The 16,016-nt window shown below is 44.2% G+C and overlaps 1 protein-coding gene across 2 annotated transcripts in view; it reads left to right on the top strand.

The window, feature by feature from the left end:
• LOC133241365 (phospholipase A and acyltransferase 3) overlaps positions 1-16,016 on the top strand; it is a 30,005-nt gene that overhangs the window by 5,198 nt on the left and 8,791 nt on the right. For both annotated transcript variants that reach the window (XM_061406744.1, XM_061406745.1), the window contains exon 3: positions 14,618-14,720. In XM_061406744.1, coding sequence (XP_061262728.1) covers positions 14,618-14,720 — 103 coding nt within the window. The remainder of the gene's footprint in view (positions 1-14,617; positions 14,721-16,016) is intronic.

Genomic DNA, 16,016 nt, shown 5'->3' with positions numbered 1-16,016 from the left:
AGGAGTTCTCTTGGGCAAGTTACTTTCTATCTCTGAGCTGTTTTCTGGTGGTTAAAATGGGGCTGCTGTAAGGATTCCAAGTAACTTGTGAAAACCCTGAGGGGTGCCTGGTGGCAGCCGTGGTGGTTCCCAGATGAGTTCAGGGGAAGTCGTTTCCCGTGGGCTGAAGTTCAACATGTGGAACAGGTCTGGGGCTTGTGGGGCTCAAGAGCCTGGGAAGGCAAATGAGTTTTGCCTCCTTTTCAGAATACCCATGACCTTTGGGCTGCTGGGGCTGGACTGGTGCCTGATTGAAGCTGCCACTGTCCCTCTCCCAGAAGCTGGGAGGGAACAGGTTATGAGTCAACCCAGCCCCTCCTCTATCTTCTTGCTGGGCCTGAAGCTGGGGAGTCTGGCCTCCCCCTTCACCCAGTTCCTTGCACCCACCCAGCCTGGGGCATGAGTTTGGGACTCTCTAACAGGTATTAAGTGGTTTTTAGAGTTCTCACCCTCATTATCTCATTATTCCTGACACAAAATCTGCTGTAGAAGCTCAGAGAGGTTAAGTGATTCCTGAAGGTCACACCGCAATAGAGCAAAGGGGCCTCAGTCTCAGGTGGACTGGGTTCTGCTTCTGAAAATGCAGTCTCAGACAGACAGTGTTGAGGGTGGGCTCCTCCGGGGTTTCTTTTCTTCCTAAAGTCTTTGCATTAAAACTCCCAACTCTCTGTCAGCAAAATCCGTTCTCAGCACCCTCTCCAGACTTCAGGATTTTACTTTTGTTTTAAATTATGTGCCTCTCGAGGGTTTCCCCAGAGTATCAGAAATGGAGTGGGTGAGATGAGGGATTTCCACACTCACCACAGCATGTGATTTGGGAACAAAGAGAACTTGCTCTCTGGCTGGGTTTCACAACCTCCAGAATGTCTCCAGTTGGTCCTGGAGCTGTCTATGAACCTTCCAAATCAAGAATAATAAAAACACCCCCAAGAACAGTGGCAGCAAAAACTGCCATTTACAGAACGCTACCTATTTCCCAGGGCTTCCCAGGTGGCGCTAGTGGTAAAGAACCCACCTGCCAATGTAGGAGACACATGTTCTATCCCCGAGTCAGGAGATCCCCTGGAGGAGGGCATTGCAACCCACTCCAGTATTTTTTTTTTAATTAATTTTTAAATTTTAATTGGAGGCTAGTTCCTTTACAATATTGTGGTGTTTTTTGCCATACATTGACATGAATCAGTCATGGGTGTACATCTGGAACCCCCCCCCGCCCCCCAACCTCCTTCCCCATCCCATCCCTCAGGGTTGTCCCAGTGTACTGGTTTTGAGTGCCCTGTTTCATGCATCAAACTTGGACTGGTCATCTATTTCACATATGATAATATACATGTTTCAATGCTATTCTCTCAAATCATCCCACCCTCGCCTTCTCCCACAGAGTTGAAAAGTTTGTCCTTTATATCTGTGTCTCTTTTGCTGTCTTGCATATAGGATCATTGTTACCATCTTTCTAAATTTCATATATATGCGTTAATATACTGTATTGCTGTTTTTCTTTCTGACTTACTTCACTCTGTATAATAGGCTTCAGTTTCATCCACCTCATTAGAACTGACTCAAATGCATTCTTTTTATTAGCTGAGTAATACTCCATTGTGTATATGTACCACAGCTTTCTTATCCATTCATCTGCTGATGGACATCTAGGTTGCTTCCATGTCCTAGCTATTGTAAACAGTGCTGTGATGAACATTGGGGTACACGTGCCTCTTTCAATTCCAACTCCAGTATTCTTGCCTGGAGAATCCCATGGACAGAGGAGCCTGGTGGGGTACAGTCCATGGGGTCGCAAAGAGTCAGACTCTACTGCAGCGACTGAGCACATGCCTGTGTACCAGGTAGTGTTTGCTTTACAGATACTAACTCATGTGATCCTCAGGACAGTCTCCTGAATCATGTGCCCTAATTACCCTTCTCTTAGAGCTGAGGGAACTGAGGCTGGGAGTTAGGTAACGGTGCCCAAGGCTACTCAGCTAATAAGAAGTACAACTGGAACTTGAACCCTGGCTGTATGGCTTCAGAGCCCCAAGGCTGTAATCAGTATGCAGTTTCTAAAAACCAAATGCATCCTGATTTAAACACAGAAGTCATGCTCACTAGCCTACTTTCTGTATTTTTTTGTACTCCTGAAATATTTCATTAAAAAAAACCCAACATTGACAGCCTCTTCAATAAATGGTGCTGGGAAGATTGGACAGCTACATGTAAAAGAATGAAATTAGAACACTTCCTAACACCATACACAAAGATAAACTCAAAATGGATTAAAGACCTAAATGTAAGATCAGAAACTATAAACAGATGAATGGATAAAGAAATTGTGGTACATATACACAATTATTTACAGGGCGACAATGAAGAAACAGACATAGAGAACAGACTTATGGACATGGGGAGAGGGGAGGAGAGGGTGAGATGTATGAAAAGAGTAACATGGAAACTTACACTACCATATGTAAACTCTTGGAGGAAAACATAGGCAGAACACTCGATGACATAAATCAAAGCAAGATCCTCTATGACCCACCTCCTAGAGTAATGAAAATAAAAACAAAAGTAAACAGGTGGGACCTAATTAAACTTAAAAGCTTTTGCACAGCAAAGGAAACTATAAGCAAGGTGAAAAGACAACCCTCAGAATGGGAGAAAATAATAGCAAATGAAACAACTGACAAAGGATTAACTTCCAAATTATACAAACAGCTCATACAACTCAATACCAGAAAAACAAACAACCCAATCAAAAAGTGGGAAAAAGATTTAAACAGACATTTCTCCAAAGAAGACATACAGATGGCTAACACATGAAAAACACATGAAAAATGCTCAACATCACTCATTATTAGAGAAATGCAAATCAAAACTACAATGAGATATCACCTCACACTGGTCAGAATGGCCCTCACCAAAAAGTCTACAAACAATAAATGCTGGAGAGGATGTGGAGAGAAGGGAACACTCATGCACTGTTGGTGGGAATGTAAATTGATACAGCCACTATGGAAGATGGTATGGAGATTCCTTAAAAAACTAGGAATAAAACCACCATATGACCCAGCAATCCCACTCCTAGGCATATACCCTGAAGAAACCAAAATTGAAAGAGACACATGTATCCCATTGTTCATTGCAGCACTATTTACAATAGCTAGAACATGGAAGCAACCTAGATGTCCATCGACAGATGAATGGATAAAGAAATTGTGGTACATATACACAATGGAATATTACTCAGCCATAGAACACATTTGAGTCAGTTCTGGTGAGGTGGATGAACTTAGAACCTATTATATAGAGTGAAGTAAGTCAGAAAGAGAAAGATAAATACTGTATTCTAACACATATATATGGAATCTAGAAAAGTGGTACTGAAGAATTTATTTACAGGGTGACAATGAAGAAACAGACATAGAGAATAGACTTATGGACATGGGGAGAGGGGAGGAGAGGGTGAGATGTATGAAAAGAGTAACATGGTAACTTACACTACCATATGTAAAATAGATAGCCAACAGGAATTTGCTGTGTGGCTCAGGAAACTCAAACAGGGGCTCTGTGTCAACCTTGAGGGGTGGGATGGGGAGGGAGACGGGAGGGAGTTTCAAAAGGGAGGGGATATAGGTATACCTATGGCTGATTCATGTTGAGGTTTGACAGAAAAGAGCAAAATTCTGTAAAGCAATTATCCTTCAATAAAAAATAAATTAATTAAAAAAAACAGACTGCAAACTTCTGACAAGGGGGCTAAATGGGGCTGAGTGTGGGTGGACTGGAAGGCATATAGTGGTCTTGAATGAAAGAAAAATATTCCTTTTGCTTTGTTTCAACCCTTGGGTTGAGAATTCTTCTGGAAGCGCCTTTCCTTTCCCCTCTGGTCCTGTGCAGTGCCCGCACCTGAGGGTCTCACACTGGCTCTGAGTTTCAGGAGTGAATGTGGGTTATCATGCAGGGGCAGATGACGAATTCTGCTAGAGGGCTGGGCGGTGTCCCTCCTCCTTGTGGTGGGGACGAGGTGGCGGTTCAGGTTCCTGATTGGCTACTTGAGGGCTGACCCTGGGTAAGTGACCTGATCTCTTAGTCTCAGTTTCCCCAACTGCAAAATGAGGTACGACTGCCCCTCTCTGTCTAGCCTTCTCTGCCTTACGGACACCCTCTCCTGTGGTTCTCCCTCTGGGCTGCACAGTAGAATCACCTGGAGGCTTAAAAAAAAAAAAAACAAAAAAACGCCAGGCCTGGGGTCCATCCTGCTTCTGACCCAACCCTAAGGTTGCCCTGAGATGCCCACACCGCTGTGCTTTTGCTCCTGTCTGCCCCCACCCCTGTTCACCTGTCTCCTTCTGTCTGCTTTCCATCTATCTGCTTTTCTGCCTCCTCTGATTGCAGCAGAGTCTGAGGGTTAAGAGTGAAGGATTTGGGGGACTTCTCTGGCAGTCCAGTGGTTAAGACTCAGCACTTCCACAGCAGAGGGCACAGGTTTGATCCCTGGTCAGGAAATCCCATTTGCCACATGGTGTGCCAAAAAAAAAAAAAAAAAAGTGCAGGATTTGGGTTTAAATACATGCTCCCCCTCATTTTTCAAGACTTCAACAAAAATCTCAGGTGCTGTCTTTCCCAGGAGGATGTCCTCTCCTCCTGGTCTCTCTTATACACATTTCAGCCAGGTTTTTGCCTCCAACTCCCAATAGGAGTTGTTCTAAAGATCGGCAGTGACCTTCACCCCAGACCGCTCCTTTGACCTCCAGACTCACACATGCAGCTGCCCGGCTCCAGGTGGACATTTCACCCCAGGGTACCCTCCCCGCCAGCAGCCTGCCCATTCAGCCTCCTGGAAACCTTGAAGTAACGTTTCACTCCTCTTTCCTTCAAACCCTCCCTCATCGCAACTGCAAATCCTGTTGAGTCTACCTTCAAAGAAGTCTAGAATCCATTATTTCTCATGCCCTGCTGTCCCCATCTTGGCTGAGGCATCAGCTTCTCTCTCCATCTTCCATCCTACCCTCTCCTCCTTCCCGCTGCACTCCAGCCACTCTGGCCTCCCGGAAGTTCCTCAAACACACGCCTACCTGGGGCCTTTGCTCAGGCTGTCCCCTTGGCCTGGATGTTCCTGTCATCTGCGGGGCCCACTCTCTGCCTTCCCTGACACCCTTAGACTGTTGCAGCCTGCGTCCTCCCCCCCCCACCCCCGCCCACCACATTGCAATCCAGACCACTTAATCCTGTCTTACCTTTTCTTTCTTTCTTTTTGTTTTTATTTGATATCTCTTCTATTAGATATCATCATTTACTGGGGCTTCCTTGGTGGTTCAAACGATAAAGAATCCTCCTGCAATGCAGGAGATCTGAGTTTGATCCCTGGATCAGGAAGATCCCTTGGAGAAGGGAATAGCCACCCACTCCAGTATTCTTGCCTGGAGAATCCCACGGACAGAGGAGGCTGGCGGGCTACAGTCTACAGGGTCACAAAGGGTCACACACAACTGAGCAAACTAAGCGCACCCACACTGAGGCTTTAAATGCATTTGAAGAATTTCTCTCTCTCTCTGATACTGAACAAGAGCTCTGTGAAGATGGCTATCTTGGCTTTGTTCATGGGCATAGTCCAGGTACCCGGCTCTTTGAGCCTGTGTTAAGTGAATGAGCAAATGAATGAGTCTTTTGACCCTCCCAGGCAGAGGTGAGCATCTCCAAGGGGAAAGAATTCTCAAAGGGTATCATTGACCAGTTACATCACTTCCCTGAGGTGGGAGAGGGTGTTTGTTAAGGGCAGGGTGATTCTGCACGCATGCTGGCAGCCTCCTCTCCTGTAATTTGGGCAAGGCTCGGGTCTGAGACCACAGCTCGGGATAAAGGCTGGAGGCTTGGAGTCAGGAACCCAGTGAGTTCTGGAGCCCATCAGCGTGAGAGCACGTCACATGCTTGTTTTACTGCTGCTGGCACTGTTGCCATTGTCCTGGACGCCCCAGTGCTTTATGTCTGCCTTTCACAGACGTAAGAGGAGTGTAAAGATATATGCAGTTGGAATGAATAGGTGGACATATTTGTGATAAAGTACATACAGTAACACAGTGGTAGAATCTAGGTGGTGGGTATGTGTTCACTAAAAACTGCTTTCAATTTTGAGCACTTGAAAAATCTTCATAATAAAGTGGAGAAATTATAAAGTTGGAAAGTATGCTATAAACTTAAAAATGCTCATTGCAGAAAAGCTGGAAAATGCAGAAAAATAGAAGGAAACAAAATAATCACAACAACCACCCTTAGCTCAAGCACCTGGAGGGAATCTGTTAGGATGTTGGTATATATCTTTCTAGTCTTTTGTGTATTTATTTTGTTACATAATAGTAATTGTAGGGATTACCCCAGATTGAGCACACTGATGTTTATCAAATCTTACATTGTTTTCTGATTCTAAAGCAAATATATATGTATTTACACTTTTGGAAAACTAGAAAAGAATTAAAAAGGAAATTAATATCCCAAATTCCACCACCTAGTAATAAACACTGTTTACATTTTGGTGTATTTCCACAATTTTTTTTTTAATGTGTTGGTTTTCCTTTTGAAACAAAGTTTAAAAAATACCATTTTGTGTAAAGGTTTTTTTTTTTTTTTGCCCTCATAGAAAAACTTTATTGGAAAGCAGGGAAAACTACCAAGATATGAATGAAGACAAAAAATAAAAAAAGTTCAGACATAAAGTGTACGACCTTGGTTTAAGTGGAAATGGAACCGTTTGGTGGTTTGTAGTTAGTGACCTATATTTTCACTTTGTGGCACTGCTGTTGCCACAGCTAAGCTGCTTCAGTCGTGTCTGACTCTGTGCGACCCCAGAGACGGCAGCCCACCAGGCTCCTCTGTCCCTGGGATTCTCCAGGCAAGAATACTGGAATGGGTTGCTATTACCTTCTCCAAGGCATGCATGCTAAGTCGCTTCCGTTGTGTCCGATTCTATGCGACACTATGGACAGCAGCCCACCAGGCTCCTCTGTCCACAGGATTCTCTAGGCAAGAATACTGGAGTGGGTTGCCATTTCCTTCTCCATAAAGGTTTTTTTTTTAAACTTAAAAAATTAAGTTATCCTTGATTGTAAAGCTTTTTTATTAACCATTATATTATGGATATTTCTTGTCCTTAAGTATTCTTTTAAAACATAACTGTACAGTATACTATATAAATATGGCAGAATTTAGCTAGTATCTTTATGTAGAATATTTAGGTTTCTAACGTTTTATCATTAGATGTGAGTTTGTGACATCTTTTGTAGGCATTTCAGATTATTATTAAGAGTTGGTCTATAAAGATGTGAGTCAGAGAATATGAATATATTTGAGGTTGTGTGCAAGCGTGCATACTAAGTTGCTTCAGTTGTGTCCGACTCTTTGCGACCCTATGGACCGTAGGCTGCCAGACTCCTCTGTCCAAGGGATTCTCTGGGCCAAAGTACTGGAGTGGGTTGCCATGCCCTCCTCCAGGGGATCTTCCAGACCTAGGGATCCAACCCATGTCTCTTACGTCTCCAGCACTGGCAAGCACGTTCTTTACCACTAGCGCTGCCTGGAAGCCCATTTTTAAGGTTAGTGATATAAATTGCCAAATTGACCTTCAGAAAAGTTGTACTGATTTATACTCCTATCAACAGTGACTGAGGGTACCTGTTTACCTGCATCTTTTCTTATATTTAGTATTACCCCTGAATCATTTTTAATTTACTTTTATTTGATTACTGTTGAGATAGAATAAGTTTTCTTGTGTTAGTGGTAATATATATTTCTCTTTTAAAAATTATTTATTATACCCTGTCTCCATTTATTTTTGTTTCAGTGTTTAAATTTTTTCTTGATTCATGAAAATTCTTTATATATTAAGGCTGTCATTTTCTTCCAGTTAGTCACTGGTAGTTTGTCTGTGGTTTTTTTAATGCACAGAATTTTCTGGTCTGGCTGTTTTGATTACAAGCAGCCCACTTAAGCTAGCTCAAGTAAAGAAGCTTTATTCTAAAGACACATGGAGAGGGGTAAGGGGAAAGCCTAAGTACAGGAGCTATAATAAAGCTGGGCCTCCCAGGGGCTGGGAGGCAGTTCAGGATCACGGTGATTCCAGGCACTCCACAGCTGAAATTTGTGCATCTCTACTTCCCTGGTGGCTCAGACGGTAAAGCGTCTGTCTACAATGTGAGAGACCTGGGTTTGATCCCTGGGTTGGGAAGATTCCCTGGAGAAGGAAATGGCAACCCACTCCAGTACTCTTGCCTTGAAAATCCCATGGACGGAGGAGCCTGGTGCAGGCTACTGTCCATGGGGTTGCAAAGAGTCGGGCACGACTTCATTGTTACTTTCAGTGCTCCATCCATGGCGAGACCCGGCTAGCTGTTCATGATGTGCCTGCTTCTTTCTCTCCCACTGCCCACAGGGGTCTTCTGCTTGGTCAGAGTGGGTGTGAGAACTCCAACCCTTGGTTTGGCCTGTGCTTCACTGGGGTCTCTCTTGTCTGCTCCATGTCATGATTTTTCAATTTTGGCTCTTGTGTCAAAAGCTAGTTTTTAAAATTACTTGATTCAACTTTTTGAGAGTGAGAGAGAGAGGACCATGGAGGATCACAGGGCACTGACCTGCTTGGGATCCGTGCCTTTTTCTAGTCCAGCTGGTGGAGGCTGGTCTGCAGTGGTCACGTGGTATAAAATATGGCTGCCGGGGCCGTCGGGATTGTGGGTGGTCATTTTCTCTTAAGAGGGAGTGTGAACATAATAGGCAATGATAGAAAGTTTAAATAAGAACTTTAACATTTTTTTCAATCATAAAAACTTTTTCCCCAAATGTTTATTATTTATTTATTTATTTTTGACTGTGCTGGGTTTTCATTGCTGCGAGGGTTTTCCTCTAGTTGCTATGAGCGAGGTCTGCTCTAGTTGCAGAGGCTTCTCTTGTTGCCGAGCCTGGGCTCTAGGGTGCGTGGGCTTCAGTAGTTGTGGTGCCTGGGCTCTAGAGTACAGGCTCAATAGTGTTGGCACACAGGTTTAATTGTTCCAAGGCATGTGGGATCTTCCTGGATCAGGGATCAAACTTGTGTCTCTTGCATTGGTAGGTGGATTCTTCACCACTGAGCCACCACGGAAACCTATAAAAACTTTCAATCTTTTACTTTATGCCTTTTTCTTTGGACTTTATCTTTAGAATGTCTTTCTCTATTCTAAGATCTGAGATACATCTACCGTATTATTTTAGGTTTTATTTTGTGGTTTTAAGTGTTATTGATACATTCAAATGTTAATGATTTTTAAGCATTATTAACATGGGAATATTTACAGGCTTCAAATGCAAGATGGTTTTAAGAGGTTTTGGTGACAGAGAATATTCACCTTTTCCAATTAAAAAACTGCAAGGTCATCAGTATGAAGGATTTTTTCCCATCTAAAATTATTAAAAATTTTTTATCATAAAAGTAATTCACATTGATTAAAAATAATAAAATAATATAAAATGTAAAAGTCTCTGAATCCCAATCCCCCCTGTATATAGTATATAACAGTTTGATGTATTTTCTGTAGCTCATACATAGTGTATAATATGTTTTGCTTATAAGTGTACAATTTTTTAAAAAAAATAATTTTTATAGGTGTATAGTTGACTCACAGTGTTTTGTTAGTTCAGGTATACAGCAAAGTGAATGTGTTATACGTATACATATACCCACTCTTTTAGATTCTTTTCCCATATAAGCCATTACAGAGTACTGAGTAGAATTCCCTGTGCTATACAGTAGGTTCTTATTAGTTATCTATTTTATATACAGTGCTGTGTATGTGTCAGTCGCAATCTTCCAGTTTCTCTCTCCATACTCCCCTCCCCCCAGAGCCATAAGTTTATTTCCTACATCTGTAACTCTATTTCTGTTTTGTAGATAAGTTTATTTGTAGCCTAGTTTTAGATTTCACATAAAAGCAATATCATATGTCACAATGATGTTTTTTAAACAAAAATGGGATAATGTTTTCCAACTTATCTTTTCGATTGCTTCTATGTCTGCTCATGTAAAACCAACCTGTTCTCTCTATTGGCTATAAATACATACACATACAAGATAATTTATTTCGCTGGTCCTTGTTAATGGTCATCTAGGTTGTTTTTCCAATATGAATTGCAGAGGCCAGACATTGTTCCCCATTTGCTTGCTAAGGAAAATGGCTGTTACACAGCTCATTATAAGCTGTGCTTTTGTGGAGAGGATAAAGACTTTTTGTTCTGAAATCCCGTGGGCACAGAGTCTCAGCTTTGCCATTGTCATTGCCTGTGTCGTGTGGGAGAGCCCGGGTTACTGCACTCGGGAGAACTGCTGGCTTCCTGCTGGCTCACCTGTTCCTGGGGGAAGAACCGCCTGGCATAGCATACCACTAGATTTTAGAGCTGGGGATCAAGCCAAGTGAGGGATGGATCACTTTTGATCCAAACTTAAGGACCAGAGAGGGAACATTTTATTATGTCTGGTCTCTGTTGCCATAGAGAGAAAACAGCATTGGCCACAACGTAAATGATGGGGATGGCTGTGTGCCAATAAAACTTTATAGACGCTGGAGTTTGAATTTCATATAATTTCTTGTGTCACAATATATTCTTCTTTTGACTTGTCCCCCAACCATTAAAAAATGTAAACATTATTCTTTGCCAGCAGACGAAAATAAGCAGAGGCACACAACGGGCCCAAGGACTGTAGTTCTCATATTTCAAATATATAACACGATTTCTTGAGTTTTAAATTTTGATTCAGCACAGTTGGCTGTGTGTATCATTAAGCAGTTGTTTCTCCAGTTAGAGTTTAGTGAAAGAGTGTGAATTATTCATGTCTTGTGATCATGACAACCTGTCCTCACTGGTCCTTGCAAGACCCCTTGTCTTCTGTTGACTTTTAAGTTCCATTGTATCATAATTTTTCTCTCCATCTTCTGAATGGTTAGCTAGCATCCTAATATGTTTAATATGTGCTCTTTAATTTTTAAAATGATGTGTGTGTTTTTGAGATTCTTTTGTTGTTGCTTTTTAAAAATAATTTTTTGGGTATGGTTCTGATAAGACATGTATTATTGGTTTGTGTGTGATTGTCTTTAATTTATATAAGTGGTATTTTGCAGAGCTCAGTCTTCATTTTTCCACTCAGCACTGTAGCTAAGATTGTCCGTGTCGTCAAGTGAACATCGAATCCTTGCTTCTCACTGGTGCACAGGGTCCCGTGGGTGAATCCATCACCTTTTAGATCATTTTTAAAAAGAAGTTTCTTTGAGTGGTGGCATGTTTGAAGTTAGTGAGTATTTGGAAATATGTGCCTTTTGCCTTTTATAAGAGAAAGGCAATATGATTATTAAAAAAATCACAGCCTTTTTGCTTTCAAATTGTAGATATCCATTTTTCAAAGTTAAAAAATTTTATTAATTAAAAAATTAAGGTCGAATTTACTCCCTTTGGTGTTCAGTTCAATGGGTTTTGATAAACACATACAATTGAGTAACCATTCACCATGATCAAATACAGAATAGTACAGAAACTTTCATTGCTCCAAAATTCCCTCATACCCCTTTCTTGTCCACCCCTTGTAGCCCTGGCAATCATGGATTACTTTCCTGTCCCATAGTGATGGCTATTATGGAATGACATATAAGTGGAATCACACAGTATGTAAATTTTTACTGTATGTGGATTTTTGGTACGGCTTTTTTCACTTAGCATCAGTATTCAGTGTTACAGAGTCTGAGTTTCTTCGTAGATATTTTTGTTGCTCTGTGTGTGTGTGTGTGTGTGTGTATAGTAAACATGTTTCTCTGCATAGGTCTTCTTTCATTGTGACTTGCTTGGGATACAGTGAGCTCCTTGAGTCTGCGTATCTACTGGCTGCTTATTGCTCGACAGCATATTAAGTGAAAATGTTAGTCGCTCAGTTGTGTCTGGCTTTTTGCGACACCATGGACTGTAGCCCACCAGGCTCCTCAGTCCATGGAAATCTCAGGCAAGAATACTTGAGTGGGCTGCCGTTCCCTTCTCCAGGGGATCTTCCTGACCCCAGAATTTGGAGGTGGGATGTGGACAGCCCCCCAGAGCAAGGGGTGAGGGGGGAAGGACAGAGGGCTGGAACAACCTCTGAGGAGCTCTGTCTCCAGGTGTCCCAAAGAGATTTATGGTTGGTTTAGACGAGGGAAGTCCAGATCGAGTGCCCCTACCTGCAGCTCTTAGCACAGTGTCTGGTATTGGGACCTCGGTACCGAGGGATCAAACCTGTGTCTCCTGCACTGCAGGCAGACTCTTTAACGTATGAGCCATCAGGGAAGCCCTCATATTACTCAAGTCCAAAATGTCTCCTTTTCTAATCTTTAGGTTCCCTGAGGGCTGGGTCTCTGCCTTGCCTTTATGTCCTGGCTTATTCATGGAAATGCCAGTTAAGTTCCCTTCTGGGGATCCTTGAAAACCTCCTAACTCTTCCTCAACAATTAATATACATTTTCCTCTTTTGTTTTGGAAAACAAATGGGATTTGTAAGTTGTAACCATTGTCCAGTGTTCTGAAATAGATTCTCAGTAAGGTCTGGGTGCCTTTTTCTGGGAAGATAAATTATAGTTGCTGCAATAAGACAACATGATTTGTCTGTATACTTCCTGCCACACAGGATGCTTCTTGGCAGTTTTAGTGCTTCTATAAATAGAAATGAACTGCCCTTGACCCTGCTTCACAGCCACTGTAGAGTGGTGATGGGCTATTCCCACTGCTCATCATTGCTGTCCCAGGGGAGTCCACACTCCCTACTCATCTTTGATGGAATCTCTCAGTCAGGCCAGAATTTGGAGGTGGGATGTGGACAGCCCCCCAGAGCAAGGGGTGAGGGGGGAAGGACAAAGGGCTGGAACAACCTCTGAGGAGCTCTGTCTCCAGGTGTCCCAAAGAGATTTATGGTTGGTTTAGACGAGGGAAGTCCAGATCGAGTGCCCCTACCTGCAGCTCTTAGCATAGTGTCTGGTATTGGGACCTCTGTACATTGAATGACAGTGATCTTGAAGATCTCCTGACTGTTCTCAGGCTCTGGGCCACTGCCCTCATCACAGGGCGGGGCTCTGAGGAGCGTTTTAGCATCCTTCCCCACCTTCCCCTGCAGACGCACACAAATCCTCACTCCCACACATGCCCACTGTGATGTAATGAGAAATATATATTTAGTCTTGGTCCTGGGTTCCTGCCACAGAGCTTCTAAAACCCGAGTAACTTCCTGAGCGGTGGGGTTGAGAGGAATGCGTTTCATCATTCAGAAGAAGCCCCTTTCAACTGACCAGGTGATCAAAGAGCTGGAAGTAGCATTAATCACCAGTGGGCAATGATCTCATCAACTGAGCCTACATAATGAAGCCTCCACAAAACCCCTAACATGGGGTGTTGGTGAGAGCGTGGAGGTGCTGGAGAGCAGTGGTCCCCAGAGGGGGCAAGGAAGCTCTGAATCCCTCCCCCTACAGCTTGCCCTCTGCATTCCTGGCTATTCTTCAGTTGCATATTTTTTAGTAAACGGGTCATCTAGCAAGTAAACTGTTTCCCTGAGTTCTATGAGCTGTTCCGGCAAACCACTGAACCCAAGGGAGGGGGCTGTGGGAACGATCAATTTACAGCCAGTTGTTCAGAGCGCAGGTGACAACTTCAGCTTGCACCTGGCATCTGAAGCGAAGTCTCCTGGGACTAAGCCTGCGGGGTCTGCGCTGACTCTGGGCCGTGAGTGTCAGAACTGAGTTAAACTGTGGGACACCCACTCAGTGTGCACCAAGGATTGAATTTCTTCGTGTGGGAAACACACACATCCGGTGTCAGAAGTAGAGGAGTGAGCACAGTGCACAGAGAGTTTTCCTTTGCTTGTCACGCATGCACGCACTTTCACTCTCAGGAGGAGCAGCCAGGGGGACATTACTGCCAGAGGCTGACTCCACCTGTCTGCCAGGCTCTGGGTCAGGTAGGGGGAGTGTCTGTGGAATACCGTGCCCCCCAGATTTGACAGCGTCTGCAGGGCCCCCAGGTAGGCAGTAGTCAGATAACCCGTGTGCTTGCCTGACGGTCACTGTGGTGGTCAAGACGATGGCCTGGGAATCATGCGGCCTAGCACTGAGTCCTGCTCACATCACTCAGGGGCTGGGTGGTTTTGCAAAATCTCCCTTCCATCTCTGAGCCTTGATTTCCTCTTTCATCACACAGGGATCACAACAGTGCCCACCTCATAGGCGGGTTGTGTGAACTTATTGAGCTGCACCTGTGAAACGCTTAGCAGAGTGCTTGACTCGGAGCTCGAGTTCAGTCAATAATATTAAGAGTAACAAGAAGGTAGAAGCCCCAGCAAATGAAGAAACCCTTCAGGTGTGCACTTTGCAAGTCATAAAGACAGATGGGCAGGCCCATAGTCCCTGCAATTCTGGGACACAAGTGTGTGAAGTGGGCCGGGCGGGCTCCGGAGGACGTCCTGGAGAGCTGTGAGATGAAGGCCGCTGAGCTGCTCCCTCTAGGCTCAGCCCCGCCCTGGTTCCCAGGTCTTCCATCACCTCTAACGGCCTTCTTCTTGGTTTTGCAGCCTGAACCCCAGCCTGGAGACCTGATTGAGATTTTCCGCCCTTTCTACAGACACTGGGCTGTCTACATTGGCAACGGATATGTGGTCCACCTGGCCCCACCAAGTAAGGGCATCCAGGGCCTCCACTGTGCTGAGGCTGGAGCAGAGGGGACGGGGGGAGCTGTGGGTAACCGGGGACCCCAACATTCTTCTTCCTCCCCAACAAGACTTCAGCCACACTGGCCTCCTTGCAGCCTTCCTTCCTGAGGTCCTTGCTTTTGTTCTCCCTTCTGCTTGTGATGCTCTTTACTGGCTCTCAGCACAGCTGCTTCCCCTTCATCATTCAAGTCTCAACTCAAATGGCCATTCCTGAGCGTGGCCCTCCCCAGCCTGAGCGAGGGCAGTTTGCCCTGGTCATCCTTTCCTGTGTGACTTTACTTAATCTTCCCCACAGCCTTTTCAAAACCTAAAAGTATCTTATTTTTTTCTGTTTGTTCATTGTGAGTGTCCTTTCACCAGAGCATAAACTAGTTGAGGGCCGGTGGGGTGTCTAGTTCATGTTCCTCTTCAGCACCTTGGACAAGGCCTGGCACATAGTAGGGCCTCAGTATTGACTGTGCTGAGTGGGTGTAACTGCTGGACAGGAGACAGGAAAGGCATGACAGGGATCTGGGTGGACAATGTGACACCCATCACTGGGTGAGCAATGCTCCTTAAAGGGAAAAGATGCTTCTATCTGCATCTTCTCATTGGAGCTTCACAGGAATCTTGTGAAATAGGCGAGGCAGGGGGACTGACCTCATACTACTGAGAAAATGGTGGAAGTCAGAGCTGGAAGGAAACTTAGAGAACAGCCCAGTACTAATGAGAGCCAACACTTGCTGGGCACCAACCCTGTTCCAGGCACTGGGGGAGGCACCTTACTGAGTCAGTTTCTTAAATGCTTGCAGCTCCCTGTCCACCGCTGTAGGCACAGGTGGAATTTATTGGGCCTTTTCTATAGGGAATGGGGTGCAGAGAACTAAGCCACTTGTCCAAGGTCACATAGCAGGAAAGTCCTGGAGGTGGGACTCAAACCCTGGCTAACTCTCTATTTCCTGCCTTTAAACCTGATGCTCTGCTGTGAAGTCTGAGGTTCCCCCAAATTCAGTCATTGAGTGTTTGCCTCATCCAGGTGCCCTTTCTCCAACTGTTTAATTAGTATTTTGTTTAATAGACTAACTTTAAAAAGTAAAACAATTCTTTTAAAAGGAACTTTTAAATTCCTAAATTGATGTGTGTTCATGAATCCATCTTAGCTTGTCTTTGTGGATTCCCAGTGTTGGCTCAGCTAAGTTAAGTGACATGTCAAGACCGTGCAGTGATGGAACCAGAATCAGCACCCATTGCTTCTGCCTCTGAGCCTGTGCACACTCTCACC

This window comes from Bos javanicus, chromosome 29, assembly GCF_032452875.1.
Source record: "Bos javanicus breed banteng chromosome 29, ARS-OSU_banteng_1.0, whole genome shotgun sequence".
Classification (NCBI taxonomy): domain Eukaryota; kingdom Metazoa; phylum Chordata; class Mammalia; order Artiodactyla; family Bovidae; genus Bos; species Bos javanicus.
Note: the sequence above shows the minus strand (reverse complement) of the source record. Positions and strands in the feature narration are given on the sequence as shown.